At 37.2% G+C, this 20,634-nt stretch overlaps 1 protein-coding gene across 1 annotated transcript; it reads left to right on the top strand.

Annotated features, from left to right (window-relative positions):
- Positions 1-700: 700 nt before the first annotated feature.
- On the top strand, positions 701-18,779 carry LOC116298808 (cullin-associated NEDD8-dissociated protein 1). Its single transcript, XM_031707365.2, has 41 exons — positions 701-848; positions 1,772-1,873; positions 2,210-2,277; positions 3,161-3,273; positions 3,914-4,014; positions 4,537-4,603; positions 4,715-4,813; positions 5,135-5,261; positions 5,615-5,723; positions 5,880-5,936; positions 6,907-7,010; positions 7,090-7,135; positions 7,388-7,496; positions 7,804-7,918; positions 8,404-8,491; positions 8,555-8,652; positions 8,742-8,853; positions 9,221-9,314; positions 9,948-10,065; positions 10,706-10,837; positions 11,169-11,202; positions 11,650-11,749; positions 12,168-12,253; positions 12,338-12,394; positions 12,472-12,529; positions 12,849-12,934; positions 13,359-13,412; positions 13,672-13,767; positions 14,076-14,143; positions 14,669-14,763; positions 14,859-14,962; positions 15,093-15,160; positions 15,412-15,526; positions 15,849-15,923; positions 16,255-16,326; positions 16,419-16,535; positions 16,608-16,679; positions 16,783-16,893; positions 16,970-17,030; positions 17,506-17,652; positions 18,115-18,779. The coding sequence occupies exons 1-41, from the start codon at positions 807-809 to the stop codon at positions 18,231-18,233; spliced, it is 3,696 nt and encodes a 1,231-aa protein (XP_031563225.1). The 5' UTR covers positions 701-806; the 3' UTR covers positions 18,234-18,779.
- Positions 18,780-20,634: the final 1,855 nt, after the last annotated feature.

Genomic DNA, 20,634 nt, shown 5'->3' on the forward strand with positions numbered 1-20,634 from the left:
GAAGAGATTTCTGAAATATTAGCCCCCCCAATCCAAAACTCGTTTCGCGGTCCCTGAGACAACAAAAAATCCCCAATTCTCTACTTTCACATCCCCATAATGCCTTGCGTCTTTGGTGGGTAACTAATCAAAAAACTTTCCCAAATTGAAAGGTTTCTTAATTGAATTTATACTTTTACCTGCTTTTATCTGTACAATACTGATTATCAGTTTATTCCAAGTTATTTTTGCTGTGTACAGATCATCAAGAGTTTCGGTCTTACAGAAAATGTATTGACTTCACGAAAAAGATGTTTAAAATTTACCTTAAACGTCTTCAAGCTTCTATCTTTTTCTGTTTTTTACTTCTTCGCTTTATTATTGGATACCAAACAAGGTATTTTCAACATTGTCTGATCAGCCTTCAGCAAAATAAGTGGGTTTTTACCCTCTGGTTACCCCCCAAAGACGCAAAGTATTTTGGGGATGTGAAAGTAGAGAATAGAGTTAGTTTGGAGGCACTTCCGCGTTGGAGATTTTACTACCGCTCCTGACCAGAATATCTCATAATCATACTGGTCGCTCAACCAATCACATTGCAAGAGACTCTTTATCCATTTATTATTGATATTTTATTAATATTTTTCATATAAAATGACTCGGGGAAAAAACTGCGCCAGCCAGCGGCAGTGTTCAACGCATGCGCAGTGTAGTGCTCTTTGCATGCCTCGTCCATTTTGTGGAGGAGAAAATATAATCTTGTAAAAAATATTCAAGTTAAACTCCATCTTCTCTTCATTAATACGGCAATAAAACAAGCTAGCAGAATGACGACCTCACCCTATCACATCGCGTCACTCTTGGACAAGGTAAATAATGATCTTACCGTCCGATTTATAGCAATTTTAATTCATTTTGTCGGGAAATTTCTTCTTCACTTTGCACGAGTGACAGAAAAGTTCTGTCATCTCTTGTTCTGGAATGTTTTTTCTTGTATTCTGTACTGTTAATATCTATTAAAATACAATATATTGATATTCTTAAGGAGTTTAGCGATTCTGTTAAAGCTGAATGGGGTTTTTATTAACAGAACTGTGAACAATCTATCAAAACTTCACTTGCAAGGTGTAAATGATTTATGAGCACTAAGTGAAAAAGTACGAGTTGTAATAGTTTATAATGAAGCTAGAGAAGCTGTTATCATGCTGTACATTATGTATATTATATTAAATGGTGTACGTGTGTGAGGTTGTTAATAAAGTCCAAGCATACATATCTATTTTGATTGTTTCCTGTTTTTATAGTCGATGTCCCAAGGCTAACCTTTTACTCTTGCAACTGTCAAAAATGAACTGCAAGAGACAATGAACAAACACTTATTGCAATAATTGTAAATAATAAAGTCTGAGAAATATCTTCATATTTAATGCTTATTGAACTGTAGTTATTTCCTATCATTTATAGAGGGTTGTACATTAATGTACTTGTGTTCGCTTATGAATAACAAGGTCTTAAAATTGGTTGAAGGTCTTCAAAAAAATTGATTTCTGTTTAAATAACTATTCTATTTTGTTATCCTAGTTTTATATGGTTTTTCACATGGCCATATGTAATGGGGAATATCAATAATTTTCTCATCTGGAAAATGAAATCTTTTAATTCTCATTCAAAAATATTCCATTATTTCTGACATTTGAAATGGCTGCCCTGAAATACCTCAGTTTTTATATGTATTTTCATCTTTTCTGTTAATATATTAATAGTCTCTGACATTTTTGTTAAATAATTAAAGATGACATCAAGTGATAAAGACTTCAGGTTTATGGCCACCAATGACCTGATGGCAGAGCTGCAGAAAGATTCTATTAAATTAGATGATGAAAGTGAAAGGAAGGTATGAATCAATCCTTGCTTGCCTTATTCTAGAACTAGTGCAAAATCATTTGTTACTGTAAATAAAGGTTGTTGTTGTCATAGTTGAAAAAATAGTCTCTTGTGATGTGTTTTCAAGGGGGTTGTTGTTAATCAGGACTCTGTCCTGTTACCTCCTTCCTTTACGTGCTCATCTTTTCTTTGTAATGGTAATTCCTTTTAGGTGTTATGTTTGTATTTACTTCGATCATGAAATTAATGAAAATAAAACAATGTGTCCCATGTATTTCCTTGTGCTTGTTAGAGTCTTATCTTAGAAGTCATTAATTAGCTTATTGGAACTTCGATGAAATTTTAGGTAGTTCAAATGCTTTTAAAGTTGCTTGAAGACAAGAATGGGGAGGTACAGAATCTTGCTGTCAAGTGGTGAGTTACTACTATAATCACCTGTTATATACAGCTGTAGTACTTGATGAATAGAGCATGTGGATGTATGTTATAACCACCATCTTGGTTGATGATAACAAGGTATTCCTCATTAGCTTCCTTTGTTACATCAACCAATCTGGTGGCTGTTTCATTGTTATTCCTCCTATTCTTGGGGTGCATGTTACATAGCGGCCATATTGGTTGACGATAACAAAGCATTACTCATTAGTTTCTCTTGTTAGATCATTGTTGCATTGTTATTCGTATCTCAAGGGTTTTGAGTCACATGGTTGCACACACTATAGGGAGTTGCATTACAGAAACAGTGCTATTATGCAAATATGCAATTCTTTATACCACTCTTAATGTGTCTAACAGCATGGTAAATTAATATTTGATATTCACATGTATTACTGATTGTTGTCTAACACCTTTATTAAATTTATGTATTTGTAGTAATAGAGGGCCACTATTTTATCAGCCATAGTCACATTATTCTATTCTATTCTTTTCTATTCTATTCTATTCTATTCTATTCTATTCTATTCTATTCTATTCTATTTATCAGATATAAATATATTCTATTAATATGATTGCTTTAAATATCCTTTGACATATTATTTAATGTTATTAATACATTAATAAAATTCAAATCCTTTAAATTTGCAGCTGCATAAGTTGCTTGATATTCTGCGAGGATCAGCTCAATTAGATATAATACATTACTGTATATTAATTAGTATTAATCTTTTTCAATTCATATTATTGATATTTTTCTATTACCATAACTCCAATACCTTTGCACTCTTTATAGATATTTGTTATTATCTATTAACCATTGGATATTATTAACATGTAATGTTGTTATTTTTGTTGCTAGTCTTGGACCACTTGTTGGTAAAGTAAAAGAGTATCATGTGGAGACTATTGTAGATACATTGTGCTCCAACATGCTGTCTGATAATGAACAGCTCCGAGACATCTCTAGTATTGGTGAGTAAAAACTGTTGTGCACATGTATATAGTCAACCCTTGTTACAGTGAACACCCTCAGTACCCTCACTTGCTGTCCATAATAATGACCATCCACAATAGCAAAGAATGCATTAATGTTATTTTATTGTAAGTATATTTCGTCAGAGATTTTCCTCTTGTCTATAATGTCATAATATTGGGGTGTCAGGTGTCCATAATATTGGGTGTCAGGTGTCCATAATATTGGGGTTGTCAGGTGTCTATAATATTGGGGTGTCAGGTGTCCATAATATTGGGGTGTCAGGTGTCCATAATATTGGGTGTCAGGTGTCCATAATATTGGGGTGTCAGGTGTCCATAATATTGGGGTGTCGGGTGTCCATAATATTGGGGTGTTAGGTGTTCATAATATTGGGGTGTTAGGTCCATAATATTGGGGTGTCAGGTGTCCATAATATTGGGGTGTCAGGTGTCCATAATATTGGGGTGTTAGGTGTCCATAATATTGGGTGTCAGGTGTCCATAATATTGGGTGTCAGGTGTCCATAATATTGGGGTGTCAGGTGTCCATAATATTGGGGTGTCAGGTGTCCATAATATTGGGGTGTCAGCGAGGCTAGAGTTGACTGTAGTTTGATATATACTTTCCTTTCTCCAGGTCTTAAAACAGTAATAGGAGAGCTTCCTCCAGCTTCTAGTTCTCTTGCAGCCAATATCTGTAGAAGAATAACAGGAAGACTAACAAATGCTATTGCTAAGGTTAGTAGATCTGAATGATGCACACATGTCATTCCTTAGAGTATCATTTCTGTGTTTGACAGTTGTGCTCAGTTGCACATGAGAAGACAAATGAATATGGATACACCTCAAACAAAAAATCTTATTCTCAAGGGAATGACAAGTGATCTGAAATGGGAAAACATTATGACCAAGCCGAGGAGGTCTATTAATGTGCACTGACCTCTCACCTCAGAGATATTGGGTTCAGTTCCTGGACTCTGCATCACATGTTATCATTGAGTGTCTGGTTTTCTCATGATTTGCTATTTTACCTGTGAACTATCCATGCCATGGCATACATCACCTCAAAGTAGATATATATTTCTCACCAAACCTCCAACACCAAGTCATAATGTAATCTGGAGTTGTTGTTATCCAAGCCATGACCTAGATCACACCAAGTTCACGCCCTGACTTACAGCAGATCATTTTCAAGTTTTAATGTAATCTGTGATTATACGTTATCCATGCCCTGATCACCAATCTGTATATTTTACATAGAGTACAGATGTGTCTGTCCAGCTGGAAGCTCTTGATATCCTTGGAGATCTGCTCAGTAGGTTTGGAGGTAAGTTTATAGGTAGATTATGATCCTATTAGTATTGCACTAAAAGCTGTGGTCATGTACAACACATGTGGAAGTGTATCGCTTTTCTAATCCATGTTATTTGTTTTGCAGGACTTTTAGTATCTTATCATCCATCTATTCAAGCTTCTTTGCTTCCACAACTTAAGAGTGCAAGACTTGCTGTCAGAAAAAGAGCTATTATTGCTTTAGGTAATTTTCATATACAGCACTTATGTGTGTTTTGTATGAGCCATTGATATCTGTAGCTATACTGTACTTTCTTGTACGCATGTGATTGAAGGAACTGTACATAAGCAATGTCTGGGAGGCCCTAATTCAACATTATTGCATACTCTGCTGTGTATATAATAATATGGACTCATATGTTATCAAAGATGTAGTTAGAGATAACAGTCTATGGTGATTGATTTGTTGGCAATACTGACCAACAAAACACTTACAAGGCTACAAATGTTACCTTTTATGTTTATCCTTTTATGTCTTATCTTCTTGTTGTGGCATTATTTTCAGGTCATCTTGTTTTAAGTGCCAACAGTAGTTTATTTGTTGAGCTGATGGATCATTTACTGAATGAACTGCAACTCAATACGGCACACTCTACAACAAGGACCTTTATTCAGTGTATTGGTGCAATATGGTAAGTAACAGAATGATTGCATTTGCATCATTAATTTGTACATATGTCAACAAACTAAATTGCAACCAGCATGGTTATTAGACAAACTGAGCATGCCCAAAATAATGTCTAGTCAAACTTGGTACTTGGCCTCCATGTCCAGCCGCAATGTCCAGCCACCATGTCCAGCCACCATGTCCAGCCACCATGTCCAGCCACCATGTCCAGCCACCATGTCCAGCCACCATGTCCAGCCACCATGTCCAGCCACCATGTCCAGCCATCTAATCATCATAATTATTCAAGAGAAACAGGATGAGAACTCCCAATCATTTCTTTTGGTATCTTATATTATTATTGTTGTTTTATTTCAGTCGTCAGGCAGGCCACAAAGTGGGTGAACATCTTGAAAGAATTATCCCATTCATTGTAAAATATTCACAAGTACCTGATGATGATGAGCTGAAAGAGTATTGTATCCAGGTATATATGCATGTGATTGATATTAACACCAGCTATCATTTAGTAAGGGGGGTGGTCTTGCAAGAAGCAAGAAGGAGTAGGGGAGAATGGGACATCATATAACTACGTATATTGATAGTATGTATATATATAACAGATTACTGTTTTCTTGTCCAGGCGTTTGAGTCATTTGTTCAGAGATGTCCAAAAGAAGTTACTCCCTTCATACCAAAGGTAGTATAACCTAACTATCATGAAAACAATTACAAATATACAGTATATGACAGATAATCTATATAATAGATAGTATTAAACATGCTTATTTTGCAAGCATCTTCTGAATTCCATCCAGCACTTGGAGATGAGAGGGTGTGGCATATTGCAATTCTTCCAAATAGATTTTGTTTAAATGGCACCCCACTAACCCATCCCCTCCCCAGATAGTGATTGTTACCTTGTGCAGCATTAACAATTACCCCCCCTCCCATGTAGTGATTGTCATAGTCCAATACAAGTGTTCTTGTAATCCAGATAATAGAGCTATGCCTAAATTTCATCTGCTACGATCCCAACTACAACTACCACACAGGAGTGTTAGTCACTCCCCCACCCCCTCCCATGTAGTGATTGTCATAGTCCAATACAAGTGTTCTTGTAATCCAGATAATAGAGCTATGCCTAAAGTTCATCTGCCACGATCCCAACTACAACTACCACACAGGAGTGTTAGTCACCCCCCTCCCACCCATGTAGTGATTGTCATAGTCCAATACAAGTGTTCTTGTAATCCAGATAATAGAGCTATGCCTAAATTTCATCTGCTACGATCCCAACTACAACTACCACACAGGAGTGTTAGTCACTCCCCCACCCACCCCCCCCCCCCCCCCATGTAGTGATTGTCATAGTCCAATACAAGTGTTCTTGTAATCCAGATAATAGAGCTATGCCTAAAGTTCATCTGCCACGATCCCAACTACAACTACCACACAGGAGTGTTAGTCACCCCCCTCCCACCCATGTAGTGATTGTCATAGTCCAATACAAGTGTTCTTGTAATCCAGATAATAGAGCTATGCCTAAATTTCATCTGCTACGATCCCAACTACAACTACCACACAGGAGTGTTAGTCTCTCCCCCACCCACCCCCCCCCCCCCATGTAGTGATTGTCATAGTCCAATACAAGTGTTCTTGTAATCCAGATAATAGAGCTATGCCTAAAGTTCATCTGCTACGATCCCAACTACAACTATGGTGATGATGCTGATGAAAATATGGAAACAGATCAAGAGGAAGAAGAAGAAGAGTAAGACTTATGACAATCATTCTTAAGGATTGGATTATCTTTCTTTTGTACTCATCAAGTGTGTTTCTTTGTGTTGCAGTGATGATGATGATGAATACAGTGATGATGATGATATGAGCTGGAAGGTGGGCAAAACCTTCGCTTTATTTGATACACATATCTATCATTCTGGACTGACTAGGCTCGTGTTCACATGGAAACATAAAAGGGTTTTCACATGTATGAAAGGCTAGTCAGTCGCTAGTCAGTCTAGAACAATAGTTATTCAAATTGGTCTCATATTTCAATTTGTTGTATATTTCCTATGCTTTCACAAGTTAACATTATACATGTTATAAATTAATATTATTAATCATGTTATAATTATTTTTTCCCAGGTGCGCAGAGCAGCAGCAAAGTGTCTGACAGCTATTGTTGGATCCAGACATGAACTCTTGTCTGATCTGTACAAAACTATTGCTCCTGCTCTTATTGCAAGATTCAAAGGTATTCAAATTTATATATGATTAAGAACACTTCACTAAACCACTTTCCATGCATAAAATACTGCAGCTGTTTTTATGGTTTCCAGACTCACTTACTCAGGGTTAGCTTCATATTACAGTCAATTAAAGAATGCACAACTTCAACAATACAAACACTTTGAAATTCTATGGATCTTCACTTGAACACGTGAATATTTTATGCAACACCAAGACTCAACAGAGAATCGAGACTGAAGAATTCGTCTGATATTTCCCTTCAAATATCCTCAAAAAAGTAGCAAAAAATATTACTTTTGACTTATTTGCAGAGAGGGAAGAGAATGTCAAGGCCGATATTTTCACTGCATATATAACTCTTCTAAGACAAACACGACCAGTAGCTGGACAGGTTGTAGATGCTGATTCTATGGATGAAGATAGTGGGTATGTAAGATGTTCATACTACCAGTATATACTTATATACTAGGTCTTAGGTTATTGGTCTTTCATGATGGTTCAGAAAGGCTGTACTAGCTGTTATCCTGGGATGGAGAGCTGGGCTTAAAATAACAGCCAGTCATCAGACAATATCCCTCAGAATTGGAACTTGTACAGTTAAATTTTTTCCTTGCCAATTATTTTGACCAGTAACGTTGAGCCAGAAATGAGGTATGACTGAGCCAAAACTAATTGGACTGGTCATAATGACCGGCAACTTACTGGCCGTTTTTTGAGCCCTGGAGATCAGAGCAACCTTTAGATACTGGTATCTGATCATCTTAAGTACTTCCATTGTATTATGTACAATTAAGTCATCCCTTTATGTTGTACCTCATATGCGCAAAGAACTAAACTGATAGAACATTGACAATGTATGTATATTACATTTGTCACTTATTACAATTGAATTGTTTCTTTTGCCCACCCAGCCCATTGATGATGTTGCAGAACCAGATTGGCAACGTTGTAAAAGCACTTCACAAGCAGCTGAAAGAAAAGAGTGTCAAGACAAGACAGGTTATTGAATTCAATGACTAAATGACTATGAATGGCCTACAACTAACATCATGTCTGTTGCAGGGGTGTTTCCACGTCATGTCAGAACTAGTAGCAGTCCTACCTGGTGCTCTCTCAGAACACATCAGTGCTATAGTACCAGGAATACAGTTTTCTCTCACGTAAGTTCCCTTGAATGTGTAACTAGCATACTTCCCACACACCATCAAACTGCCATGTTCTTATAATCTTTATGGTGTTATTGTTACAGGGATAAAAGCTCTACCTCAAACATGAAGATTGACACATTGGCTTTCCTCGGCTGTATCTTATCACAGCACCCTCCTCATGTCTTCCATCCACACATACTAGTCCTTGTACCAGTAAGTATCAGGTGTTAGTAGACTATAGTTACATTATACTACATAGCACAGCACCCTCCTCTTGTCTTCCATCCACACATACTAGTCCTTGTACCAGTAAGTATCAGGTGTTAGTAGACTATAGTTACATTATACTACATAGCACAGCACCCTCCTCATGTCTTCCATCCACACATACTAGTCCTTGTACCAGTAAGTATCAGGTGTTAGTAGACTATAGTATGATATAATACTACGTAGCACAGCACCCTCCTCATGTCTTTCACCGACACAGTCTAGTCCTTGTACCAGTAAGTATCAGACTTATTACTATTATTACTACTATTACTGCAACCTATCAATGTGTTGTTGATTGTGTGTTTTACAGCCAGTTGTCCAAGCCATAGGAGATCCGTTTTACAAGATTACATCTGAAGCGTTATTGGTTACTCAGCAACTAGTGAAGGTCATTAGACCATTAGGTATGGCTGACATTAGCTCTAACTTTTTTGACCAGCCATTATTGTTATCCCTTTAGACAGTTATACAGTCTTACTTGATATATATAAGCCTGTTTCATACTTCATTGCCTGGTGTGATGATATGTCATGATACCAGTCTGATACCAGTCTGTTATAATAATAAAGTACATCATATGTACTTATTGACTGAGTGGGAGGGCCGTACGGGAAAATATTTGGCTCGAGGTCATGTCGTACGGACCGAGCGCAGCGAGGTCCGTACAAATGACCGAGAGCCAAATATTTTCCCGTACGGCCCGACCGAACTCAGTCAATAAGCATTTTATCATATGACCCTCACGAAAATAAAAATAAATAAGAAAAAGAAAACGCGCGGATTCGAGCAGGGCCGGACGGGTTTTTCCGGCCCGCTTACGTCAACCCGTCCGGCCCCCATCACGTGACTTTTTCCAATGGTTTTATTAGAGCGCGCGAGCAGGGCCGTACGGGTCATATGATAATAGCATCTATTTAACAAGTGGAAAATGTATTAACCATAGGTTATCTAACATACGGCATTTAGTTGTGAGCCCCTTGGTATCTCTGTTATAGAGTTTTGAGCATCCCTCATATTGGTTTCTCTTTTCATTGCAGATGTAAAAAGTTCATTTGACTATAGTCCGTATGTTAAAGATATCTACAACAGTACTCTAATGAGACTCAAGGCTGCTGATATTGACCAAGAGGTGAAAGAAAGAGCCATATCCTGCATGTAAGTCAAGGCAATGTATTAGGCAATCTAGCTACTGTCGCTGTCAATCAAATAAATTCATAGTCAAGAGTATATTAATAAAGGTATATGGGTACCGTGGGAAGGTATATCACGGGAACAATTTATTTTAATTGATAGAAGTCTATTGTTGATACTAATAATATTTATCATTTATAGTGTGCGCAAATTAGCATTGTGTAGTTCAAGAAATTATCCATACTCCCCCCCCCACACGGAGGAATTTGGAAATTCTGGAGGGGAGGGGGGTCAGAAAAAGAACAAAATTACAGAGTTTGTTTGGAAGAAAATTGGAATTTCTGGGAGTGGGGGTAGGGGGGTCTGACAAAATTCTTCTGTGGGGGGGGGGTATGGATGATTTCTGGAACTACACATCTTACATTGTGATCAAATGATGTGCTGTCACATATGATCTACTTTTGTCTCGATCAGGAAATGTATTCAATAATCATTAGATCATATTTGGATGGAATTTTTCAAATATAAATAATAAATTATTAATAATAATAAATTATAAAACACTGGTGCACTGTCTTCCAATGATGTCTTAAGATGAAATGTGGAATGAAAAGAGATGGTAGAATGGGAAGTTCTACTGATGTTGATGATTCTTGTTTGACAGGGGACAGATTCTACACTCACTTGGTGATGAATTAGAGCCAGAATTACCAACATGTTTACCAATCTTCCTGGACAGACTAAGAAATGAAATCACTCGCCTGACAACAGTCAAGGCTTACACTCTTATTGCTGGGTAAGGTCCTTCTGTATTTCACATAATGATTGCCAATTAATTACAAGATTAGCATTCACTTTTTCATGGCAGAAAATAATGGCTAATTATAAGAAAGATGTTATTTTACCATGGGTGAAAATTTTAAAAATATCAATGGCTGTTCAGGGGAGATTCAATATTTCCTGCAATCAATATTTATTAATGTTATGTTATACCAAGGAGATACTTACAGGCCTTAAAATTTGAAACTTGAAAAGTGGGGTTCCTAAGATTTTCCTGAAGTTCTCCCTAACTGAAAAGGTGTATTGATTAGCATTATTATAACTAACAGTATTGCTTTACATCCCAGATCCCCACTGAAAGTAAACCTCAGCTCAATATTGGTAAGCTATTTGTTTATAGAGTGAGACATATTAACCACATGTATTTACAGTTAACTATCAGACAGCCTTAGATAACATATTACATGTACTAGTTATATCATGCATAATACATGTGCATATTCTACTGACATCCTACTGACAACCTACCACTATAGCCTACCAACAACATACCATTACTCTACCATACTGCACCTGCTGGTATGCTTCGTGCTTCTCTTATTTTTGAATATGAGTATGTCAATTTATAATTGTCAGTATTTTAGCATTATTACAAATGGTAAATTTGGAAAATCATTCCTCAAAAAGTGGAAGGGGGGGTATAGCCCCCCTGGCTCCTATGTCTGCCATGGGGTAATCCTGTAATTTATGACCAGATGACACATGTCACTCAACTGTCGTCCAACTGTACTGCAATGCTAAGTATTATGAATTGCTTATTCCTTGTAGAACGAGTCCATGCCAATCCTGGCTTCATTCCTTAGAAAGAATCAAAGAGCTTTAAAATTATCAACATTAAACACACTGAATGTATTGATGAATAATTATGGTAAGATTGTCATGTTATTGCATGCTAATAATACACTATACTGGTATACTAATTGCCTAGTGGATATTAGTCTTATTCATAATAGTATATTGTGTTCCTTAGGATGATTAGATGATATAATTTATTATTAACACAGGTGGGGGTCTATTATCTTGAATATCTCATGTTTGGTCTTGTGGGAGCATAAATATGCACAGGCTTTGCCAGGGAGGCAGCCACTAACTTCCATTGACCTCCTCAAGAGGGACGCAGGCCTTGTCTCCACTGCAGAAATAAGATCATGTATTTTGGACATTGGCGTATGGTGTGCAATGACTGTTTGAGTAGATGATGATAATGTTAAACCTTTTACTACAGAAGGTTCAATATAACAATGGTTTGTGTAGTTTGCTTATATTCGTATAATTGTGTTATTTAGGAACATCTCTTGTACCTGATAACATCGCTGGAGTGTTAGCTGAAGTCCCACCTCTCATTAACGAAAGTGATCTTCATATCTCGCAGGTAGGTGTATATATCAATAATAACTACTATTATGATATCAATCCAGTTGATCTTGTTCATTATCATGATTGTTTGATTCCACAGTTGACATTATCACTCTTGACATCTACTGCTAAAGTCCACACTGATAGCATGGCCAAGGTGAGTACATGTGGCTCTTCAATCATATTTGAATGTTTTGTTTGACTGTATATTGAATAACTATTGGTTACACTTAGGCCAGTGCTACAACCCTTCCAGCTGTCATGGAGCTAGTAAAGTCACCTCTCTTGCAAGGTATGAAAAATAACATTTACTACTATCATCTTTGACAACAACACCAATGTCATTACCATGGTCACCACCTCCGGCCATCCATTTACCACTCCTGTGTAGAGGCAAGGATGCCAAACGGGTTTTGCAACCTAATTGATAAGGCAGCCAATAGATCAAAGTAGAACATAGAAGTTAATTTTGATTTACATCATCATGATGACCGGCATTACCATTGTCACCCATCATTATTAGTACCATCACCACCACCAACTCTATTATCATCATCAATATGTTCATACCAAACAGCATGCCATTCATATCACTAATTAATATCTTCTAGGAGGTGCACTGAATGCAATGTTGACTCTACTGACTGGCCTCGTTAATTCTGGAATCAAAGGAATGGCATTTTCTAATTTATTTGAGGTAAATAATCAGTAAGCCAATAGATTCAATCTAACCTTATGAATGTATATAACTACAGTAGTCAGGGTACCAAATTAACGCTCGCAAACTCGCAAAATGCAGGTGAAATTTTGTATTTAGCGAGTGACAAAAAATTTAACCAGCTAAGTTTTGAGAGTATGACCACAGTCCAGAAATTGAAGGACTGAAAAGTTTAGAACCTGCATCAAGTAACGCTTGTTATTCACCACGTCTGACTGCTAGTGATTTTGAAATTTTTGCTAATTTCATGCCCTGATAGTGTGTAACTGACATGCTCTCTGTAGTAATCAATACTAAGTTAACTGTACCAATAGATTCAGTCCAGCATTATATGCAGGTCATATGTATATTAGGTTGCTATTATTATTTACTTGACTGTATATTATGTTGTTTTGTTCACCAGATGCTTGTCTTACCTATCTATGCTCCTCAAGGCAGTCAACATTTACACAAACAGGTATAAGTGATAAACAATGCAATTACTTCTATTGTTCAGGATTAACTACCCTTGATTTTGTGTAGAATAATAATGTGTTTTTATTGTTAAGTTTGTGCATTCTCTACAGAGGGGTTGTGCACCCCCCTAGGTGAGCTGACAATCTACTACATTGTTAATGCATAAATGTTGCAACCACTCCCCTCCTCCCCCTTCCGCCTCTTCTCAACTTTACCATTATAGTATAGACATGCTCAGTTTCTGTTGTTGTAACCAACAGGCATATTACTCTATTGCCAAATGTGTCGCTGCTCTGACAATATCCTGTCCTAATGATGGAGAGTTAGTAGTCAATACATTTGTCAAGGACATACAGGTAGATATATATGAATTACTGATTCTTATTAATATGTAATAACTTAGCTTTGCATGCTCCAATTGGTTTAGGACTGTATTATTGAGCGGAGCACAGAGCTGATGATGCATCTTAGTAATGCACATACTGTATCTTGCTTTGCAAAGAAGAGTAAGACAACAGAATTAAAAGAAATGCCTTTTTCCTTTTAATAAAATAAAACAATTCAATTAGCTTTTTTCTGTTCTCCATGCATTAGTATAGCACTGAAAGCACCCAAGACTTGTGTTGCCTGTGAACAGCTGACTTGGTAATATATTTTTCCCCAGAGCTCTAAAGTATTGGATGCAGTCAGGTTGTTTTCTTTGCTTTCTCTTGGTGAAATAGGAAAACATGTGTAAGTATAGTAGTGGTAGTAGTGGTGGTAGTAGTGGTGGTAGTAGTGGTGGTAGGGTTGATGGGTCTTTTAATAAGCATTAGACATTTCCATCCTCAAAACAACAGCAATCAATGAACAATAATAAAGAAGGATTGGCTGGGCTGCTAGATGAATGTATTATCACCAATATTTCAAATAAAACCAAAACAAAAATTTTATTGAATACTCTAAAACAACCTCTCATGGCAAACTTCACAGTCAGATTTGGAATTAAGTACTTTGATGAGGAAGGAAACCTGGACAAAACCTGGACAAAACCTGGACAAAACCTGGACAAAACCTGGACAAAACCTCTCAATTCCGAGGAGATATGCAATTAGGGAAGTCCTCTATAATGTGATGCCAAGCCTAGGAATTATTAAGGCCTTGCAGTAGGGGGAGGGGGAAGGGGATTCCAGTAGTGTGATGAAAATACATAAAGATTAAATGAGAGTGTAATTGTATTCTTATTGTACGTACTTACAATTGATAATTATATTGCAGTGATTTAAGCAGCCATAAAGACCTTGCCGCAGCAATACTGAACTGTTTCTCCTCCCCGTCAGAAGAAATCAAATCTGCTGCATCATTTGCTCTAGGTAAGTTATTATATATATATATATAAACTGGTGGCTTTATTTCGTTTACAATTCTTCCCTTTTTTCTAATGTTTTGTTTCCCTTTTTGTCACCAGGTAAAATAACTGCTGGTAACCTTACTCTCTACTTACCCTTTCTGTTGAAAGAGATTGAACAGTCCCCTAAGAAGCAATATTTACTTCTTCACTCCTTAAAAGAGGTAAAAGAGGCATATATGAGATGAATATCTACATTGCTTATTAAACTAATTCAACCCATCTCCCTCCCATCTACAGGGCAGGTATGGGTATCTTCTAGAGTCTTCATGAGTTTGGTATGATTTGTTTCAGGTTATTTCATGTGAAGCATGTACTTCTGCTGGTATACAAGCTCTTAGACCCTTCATCGAGTCTATATGGTCAGTCATATGTTGGTTTTGCATAAATCCTTTACATTTGCATAATGTTTTCCCATTTCAGACCGTGTATCATTCCCTACAATATGAGATTATTTGTTTGATTGATATCCTTATTACAGTAATGTGTCTTCTCAAGTAGAAACAAAAAGTCATACTCAAGGGTCCGAGTGACACGTGATCAGAAATGGGAAAACTTTTCATCCATAATGCATAAGGCACTTTTCAACGTTGATTGGTGTTATGTGTTGCAGGGCGTTGCTATTCAGTCATTGTGAGAGTACAGAAGAAGGAACCAGGAATGTTGTAGCAGAATGTCTTGGAAAACTGACCTTAGTAGATCCTGTCACATTACTTCCTCAACTACAGGTTGGTCATCATACCATTGTTATCATCATCTTTCCATAACTCTAAGAATAGGTGATACTATTTCCTCCCAAGAGGGGTAGGGTGTGGGTAGATCCTGTCACATTACTTCTCAACTACAGGTTGGTCATCATACCATTGTTATCATCATCTTCCCGTAACTCTAAGAATAGGTGATTCTATTTCCTCCCAAGAGGGGTAGGGTAGGGGTGGATTGTGTCACATTACTTTCTCAACTCATACTTGCTGGTCATCATACCATTGTTATCATCATCTTCCCGTAACTCTAAAGAGTAATATTAGATTATTTTGTATTCAAATTTAGAAATACCTGGATTCTGGCTCAGCCTTTGCAAGAAGTACAGTCGTCACAGCCGTCAAGTTTACAATCTCTGATCAGGTGAGTTTTGTACCATGGTCAATAAGGTTTTCACAGCATAATAAAGTGTTTTTCAAGAAATTAGAAAAAGAATTAGCAGGTTGACCTGTGTTTGTACTACCATCCAACATCTTTCCAACATCTTTCCAACATGGTGGCAGAAAGCAAAGGCTCAAAACATCTAAAGTTATAAAGGTCGCAGAAACAATACAAAAACCTAGTTCTGTGGGTCCCTCGGGATATTCGATGCAGCCATTTATAACGATTAACGAATGATGCAGCCTGGTTCATAAAAGTGTTGTACTGTTGTTTTGTTTAACTTGATTGATGATATTTTTCTGATATTCGTCAGCCTCAACCTATTGATGTTCAACTCAAGGCATGTATTGGACAGTTCCTGCGAACAGTACAGGACGCAGACCTGGTATGATCTAGAAATTTTCATGATGTATTGTATATTATTTATTTATAGATATTTATCTATATCTATATTATTTCTTTATTTTATTTGTCTAGAATGTCCGTCGTGTGGCTTTGGTTGCATTCAATTCAGCAGCTCACAACAAACCAAGTCTAATAAGAGATCTGCTGGACAGTATTCTGCCTCAGTTGTACAATGAAACAAAAATACGAGTAAGTAGGATTGGATGTATGAATCAGTAATGCATGCTTATCTTACTGCTATCATTATCTGTTACCTAACAGAAAGAACTAATACGAGAGGTAGAGATGGGTCCATTCAAACACACCGTTGACGATGGCCTGGACATCAGAAAGGTAAACCCTGCGAGCAAGCTGACTTGCTGTATTACTGTAGTCATCTTTCTTTTTGCTGACTAAGCAGCTTTCCAGTCGTAACTGATGTGTCTATGTTTATTAGGCTGCATTCGAGTGCATGTATACATTACTGGACACCTGTCTTGATAGACTGGATATATTCGAGTTCCTTAACCACGTAGAGGATGGACTCAAAGACCATTATGATATCAAGGTCAGTATTCACTCGATATTGGTATTGGTTGAAGTTGATTGAGCATAAGTACTTACATTATGTCATTTCCTTGCAGATGTTAACGTTTTTAATGTTGGTGAGATTGGCTTCTCTCTGTCCCACCGCCGTCCTACAGCGTAAGTCACGATTATAGTGGTATAGTCTGTGGCAAGGTGGGCATACTGATTTCGATGATGCTGCTGTTCAAGATGATGAAAATGTTGTTTGCTGCTGCTGGTAATGACGATGTTCCTAACACTGCCGGTGATGATGATGATGATGATGATGATGATGATGTTGCTGTTGTTGTTGATGGTGGTGGTGAATGCACATGATTTGCATCAGTGATGAGGTTATTGATGATGTTGCTGCTGCTTATGATGATGATGACGATGATGTTGCTGTTGGTGGTGGTAGTGGTAGTGGTGGTAGTGGTGGTGGTGATGTTGACGATAATGAATGCACATGATTTAATCAGTGATGTGGATGATGACGTTGCTACTGATGATGTTGCTGATGAGGGTGTTGCTGTGGGTGTTGCTGGTGGTGGTGATGATGATGATGATAATATTGAATGCGTATAATATGTACCTCATGTTGTACCATATACAGGTGTGGATATTTTAGTGGAACCATTACGTCAGACACTACAAACAAAAGTCAAAGCAAACTCTGTCAAACAGGAGTTTGAAAAACAAGACGAGCTGAAGAGATCTGCTTTGAGAGCTGTGGTGGCTCTGTTATCTATTCAGGATAGTGGTACGTATCGTAATTCACCTCGCTGTGGTCCAATTAGTTTAAGATGCATTGAGTAGTGAACCGTCTTTCTTTCTTTCTCCTTAAACCTCTGGTTCTCCTCCCTCTGCAAAAATCAGTCTAAATTTCAATGAACCCCTCAAAATTATCTTGGATGCGTCAAGACAGGCAAAGACGAAAGAATTGGCATAAATTCCACCGAGAAAAAGTGATGTTTATTTCCTTTTTTCAATCAGCTTCACATCATGGATAATTTTAAGAAGGGTGTTTTGGGATTTCAGTGGATGTATAACCATTCTGCTAAAGATGCCACTGCTAAAACACCTTTTTTTAAATCTATTGTATTGATTTGTTGATGGTTGGCAAGCATTGCCAAAATAGTCAAGGGAAAGACACATGGCAGCCATGTTGGTCGCCTAAGGAAGCTAATGAGGAATGTTTGGTGTTTCTTTTGTGGTGTTTTAGATAAGAGCCCTCTACTGAACGACTTCCTGGCCCAGATCAAGTCAAGCCCTGAGCTATCAGCCATGTTTGATGCCATACAGAAGGATTCTGGCTCCAGTGAGGCAATGGATATTAGTTAAATATCATCCAATATGGTCAAAAAAAAGAATTATCTCGTGCTATAAGAGATCATATTAAGCCTCTTTTCTGTTGAGATCTTTGCATCAATGTTTTAAAAATATAAAAACACAATATAAAACAAAGCGTAATGATGTTTGAGTGGCAGCTGTCAATCAAAAGGAATGCCACCAAGTCGTTTTCCTGCCCGGCCTCAGTTGTTTGTTCTTACTATGATTGTTAGGCAAACAGACAGAGCATAATGGTTTAGAGTAAGTGGAAAACTCCTTAAATTCCTGGTAAACAGTGTTGCTAGATGGTACAGGCCTGTTGTGTAGTTACATGATCAACAAAAGCATAAAACGGATCGTCAAGCGATGGAACTGACGATAGTATAAAAAGATGTTAGATAATCATATTTGTAGTTCTTATCTGACAGACTTAGACTTTAGTTAGTGATGTTGTTATGTCGAATACTTATCTTGCGGTTTGCAGGGATGATTGCTAACAGCAAGAGATATCGCGCTTCTAAAGTCATTGATTTGTAACTATTAAACTCTTTTTGTATATCTTGTTTCAAAGTCGAATGATACGACCCACTCATTTTACCCCGCCTCCCTTCCCTTTATTTGTTAAGAGAAAATGTTTTTCAATAATGAGCGCGCAATAATGGCAAAAAACGCCAAAAACTAGACTCGTATGAGTTTTGATCCCAATTTTCGTTTTGGGTTAACACTCAAAACCTTTTTTAAACAGTTAGAAACTGATGTTCTATGATAAAATGCTTGTTTGAAGCGGTATTTTCAATTGTACAAAGATATTTTGTTGCATTTGTGTTAGAATCTTGCTTTGTCAGGCTTTTTTATAGAAAATATATGGGAAATAAGCAAATGGAGGCGTAAACCTCATTTTCGAATAAAATTTTTGCTTTGGGTTAACAATTTGATCCCACTTTCATCGGTCATCTCCACCTCCAAACAAGTTAAACTTTCTGAACAAGATTTTAGCCTTGTACAACAGCCTTTCTTCAAGAAAATAGTTATTGGCGCTCACCGCTTGAATATGAAAAGAATCCTCTCTTAAGGTTTCTTTGTTAGGTCACATATGAGCCTTGTCTATATGTTTAAACCTGTACCTTCTAGAGCATTCTCTACCATCCCAATAATATCCTACCAACAAATAATGCCTTATTGTCCGCGTCTCGGCGCTTTTTTTTCTCGGAATGAGAATATAAGGGATAAAGGATGTTGTTATTCTGATTTCAAAACCGATAAATTAAAAAAAATAAGGGTCTCTTGCTTTCAGCTCGACCCGTTTAGCTGCGCCCAATCTTGTACTTTGCGGTGGGGATTAGCGATAACAAGTTTCAACATTACACGCTTAATTTTTTCAATAATTCTCCCTCATTTGCTTCTAAAAAAGGATACAAGATGGCACAAAAGCCATACAATTAAAAAGTGTTGGTAGAGTGCAAACAATATAACCGTGAAACTTTAGTAAAACTAAATAGCACAATTTCATGCAAATTCCATTGTTTTCTATCGTTTAATCAGCACTATTTTGTACTATTTAGTAATTAGTGTTTCAAGGATTAATTATTTGCACTCAAGCTAGAAAAACACCTAAAATGGAACCATTAGCAACGACACATGAACAATTAAAAATTGCTGGCTGGATAATCACGGTAATCAATCCACTTGTTCTATTCTTCGATTGCACGTTACGTCATCGCGGCCTCTCGGGGGAGCGTTGGTGCCATTTAACAAAAGATTTCTTATTAGCATTCATTGTTAATGGCACCACAATGGCCGCCATGCTTTTGTCTCTCAACTCTCTTGGGAATGCTTGCAACCCATCAATTTGTCGCCAAGGGCATTTCTATTCTTCGTATTCTTCGGTTACATTGCTTCATGTCTCACCTTGCCAAACCACTACGTAAGGAGATGGTAAGCTTTTTAACTCCTTTTCCTATTTCTAGTTCTGGCGTTGCGTTTAAGCTTTTCCTCCTTACTCTCGCTAAAACTCGTTTCGTTAGTCATATTCATTTCATTGGCCGTTGCCTTAATGCTAAAGTTATCCCTGTTGGTTTTCGCGTCAATTTTAGTCCTTCCAATTTTGGTGTAGATTCTACTAAGTACTTTTTCGATGTGTCATCGGCGTGCAATTCATTTTCTCGTTCAATCATGCGTTTCCACTATTCGTGCCATGTGTATCAAACGTAACATTTTGTCTCGAGACATTGCAGCTTGCGTTCTCAGTCTTTCCGACGTTTGTCCTGCCATCTTAGTTAGTTCCATTCGCCATAAAATTCACGAACTTAACAGTTCTTTGTATCAAAGTTTATGCGCACTCAAAAGCCGCAAATTCGCTGCTCTTTTTAATAACGCCTATAATGTTCTTGCTAATGATGTTAATTATGTTGAA

The sequence above is a fragment of the Actinia tenebrosa genome, unplaced genomic scaffold, assembly GCF_029948245.1.
Source record: "Actinia tenebrosa isolate PJP-AT-01 unplaced genomic scaffold, QUT_ActTen_1.0 PGA_scaffold13__45_contigs__length_12533684, whole genome shotgun sequence".
Lineage (NCBI taxonomy): Eukaryota > Metazoa > Cnidaria > Anthozoa > Actiniaria > Actiniidae > Actinia > Actinia tenebrosa.

Excerpts from the sequence above, each read along its gene's own strand:
- LOC116298808 (XM_031707365.2), top strand. The coding sequence starts at position 807 with ATGACGACCTCACCCTATCACATCGCGTCACTCTTGGACAAG. Across the intron at positions 2,278-3,160 it reads CAGAATCTTGCTGTCAAGTG|TCTTGGACCACTTGTTGGTA; the intron begins GTGAGTTACTAC and ends TTTTGTTGCTAG. Across the intron at positions 7,011-7,089 it reads CAAGAGGAAGAAGAAGAAGA|TGATGATGATGATGAATACA; the intron begins GTAAGACTTATG and ends TTTGTGTTGCAG.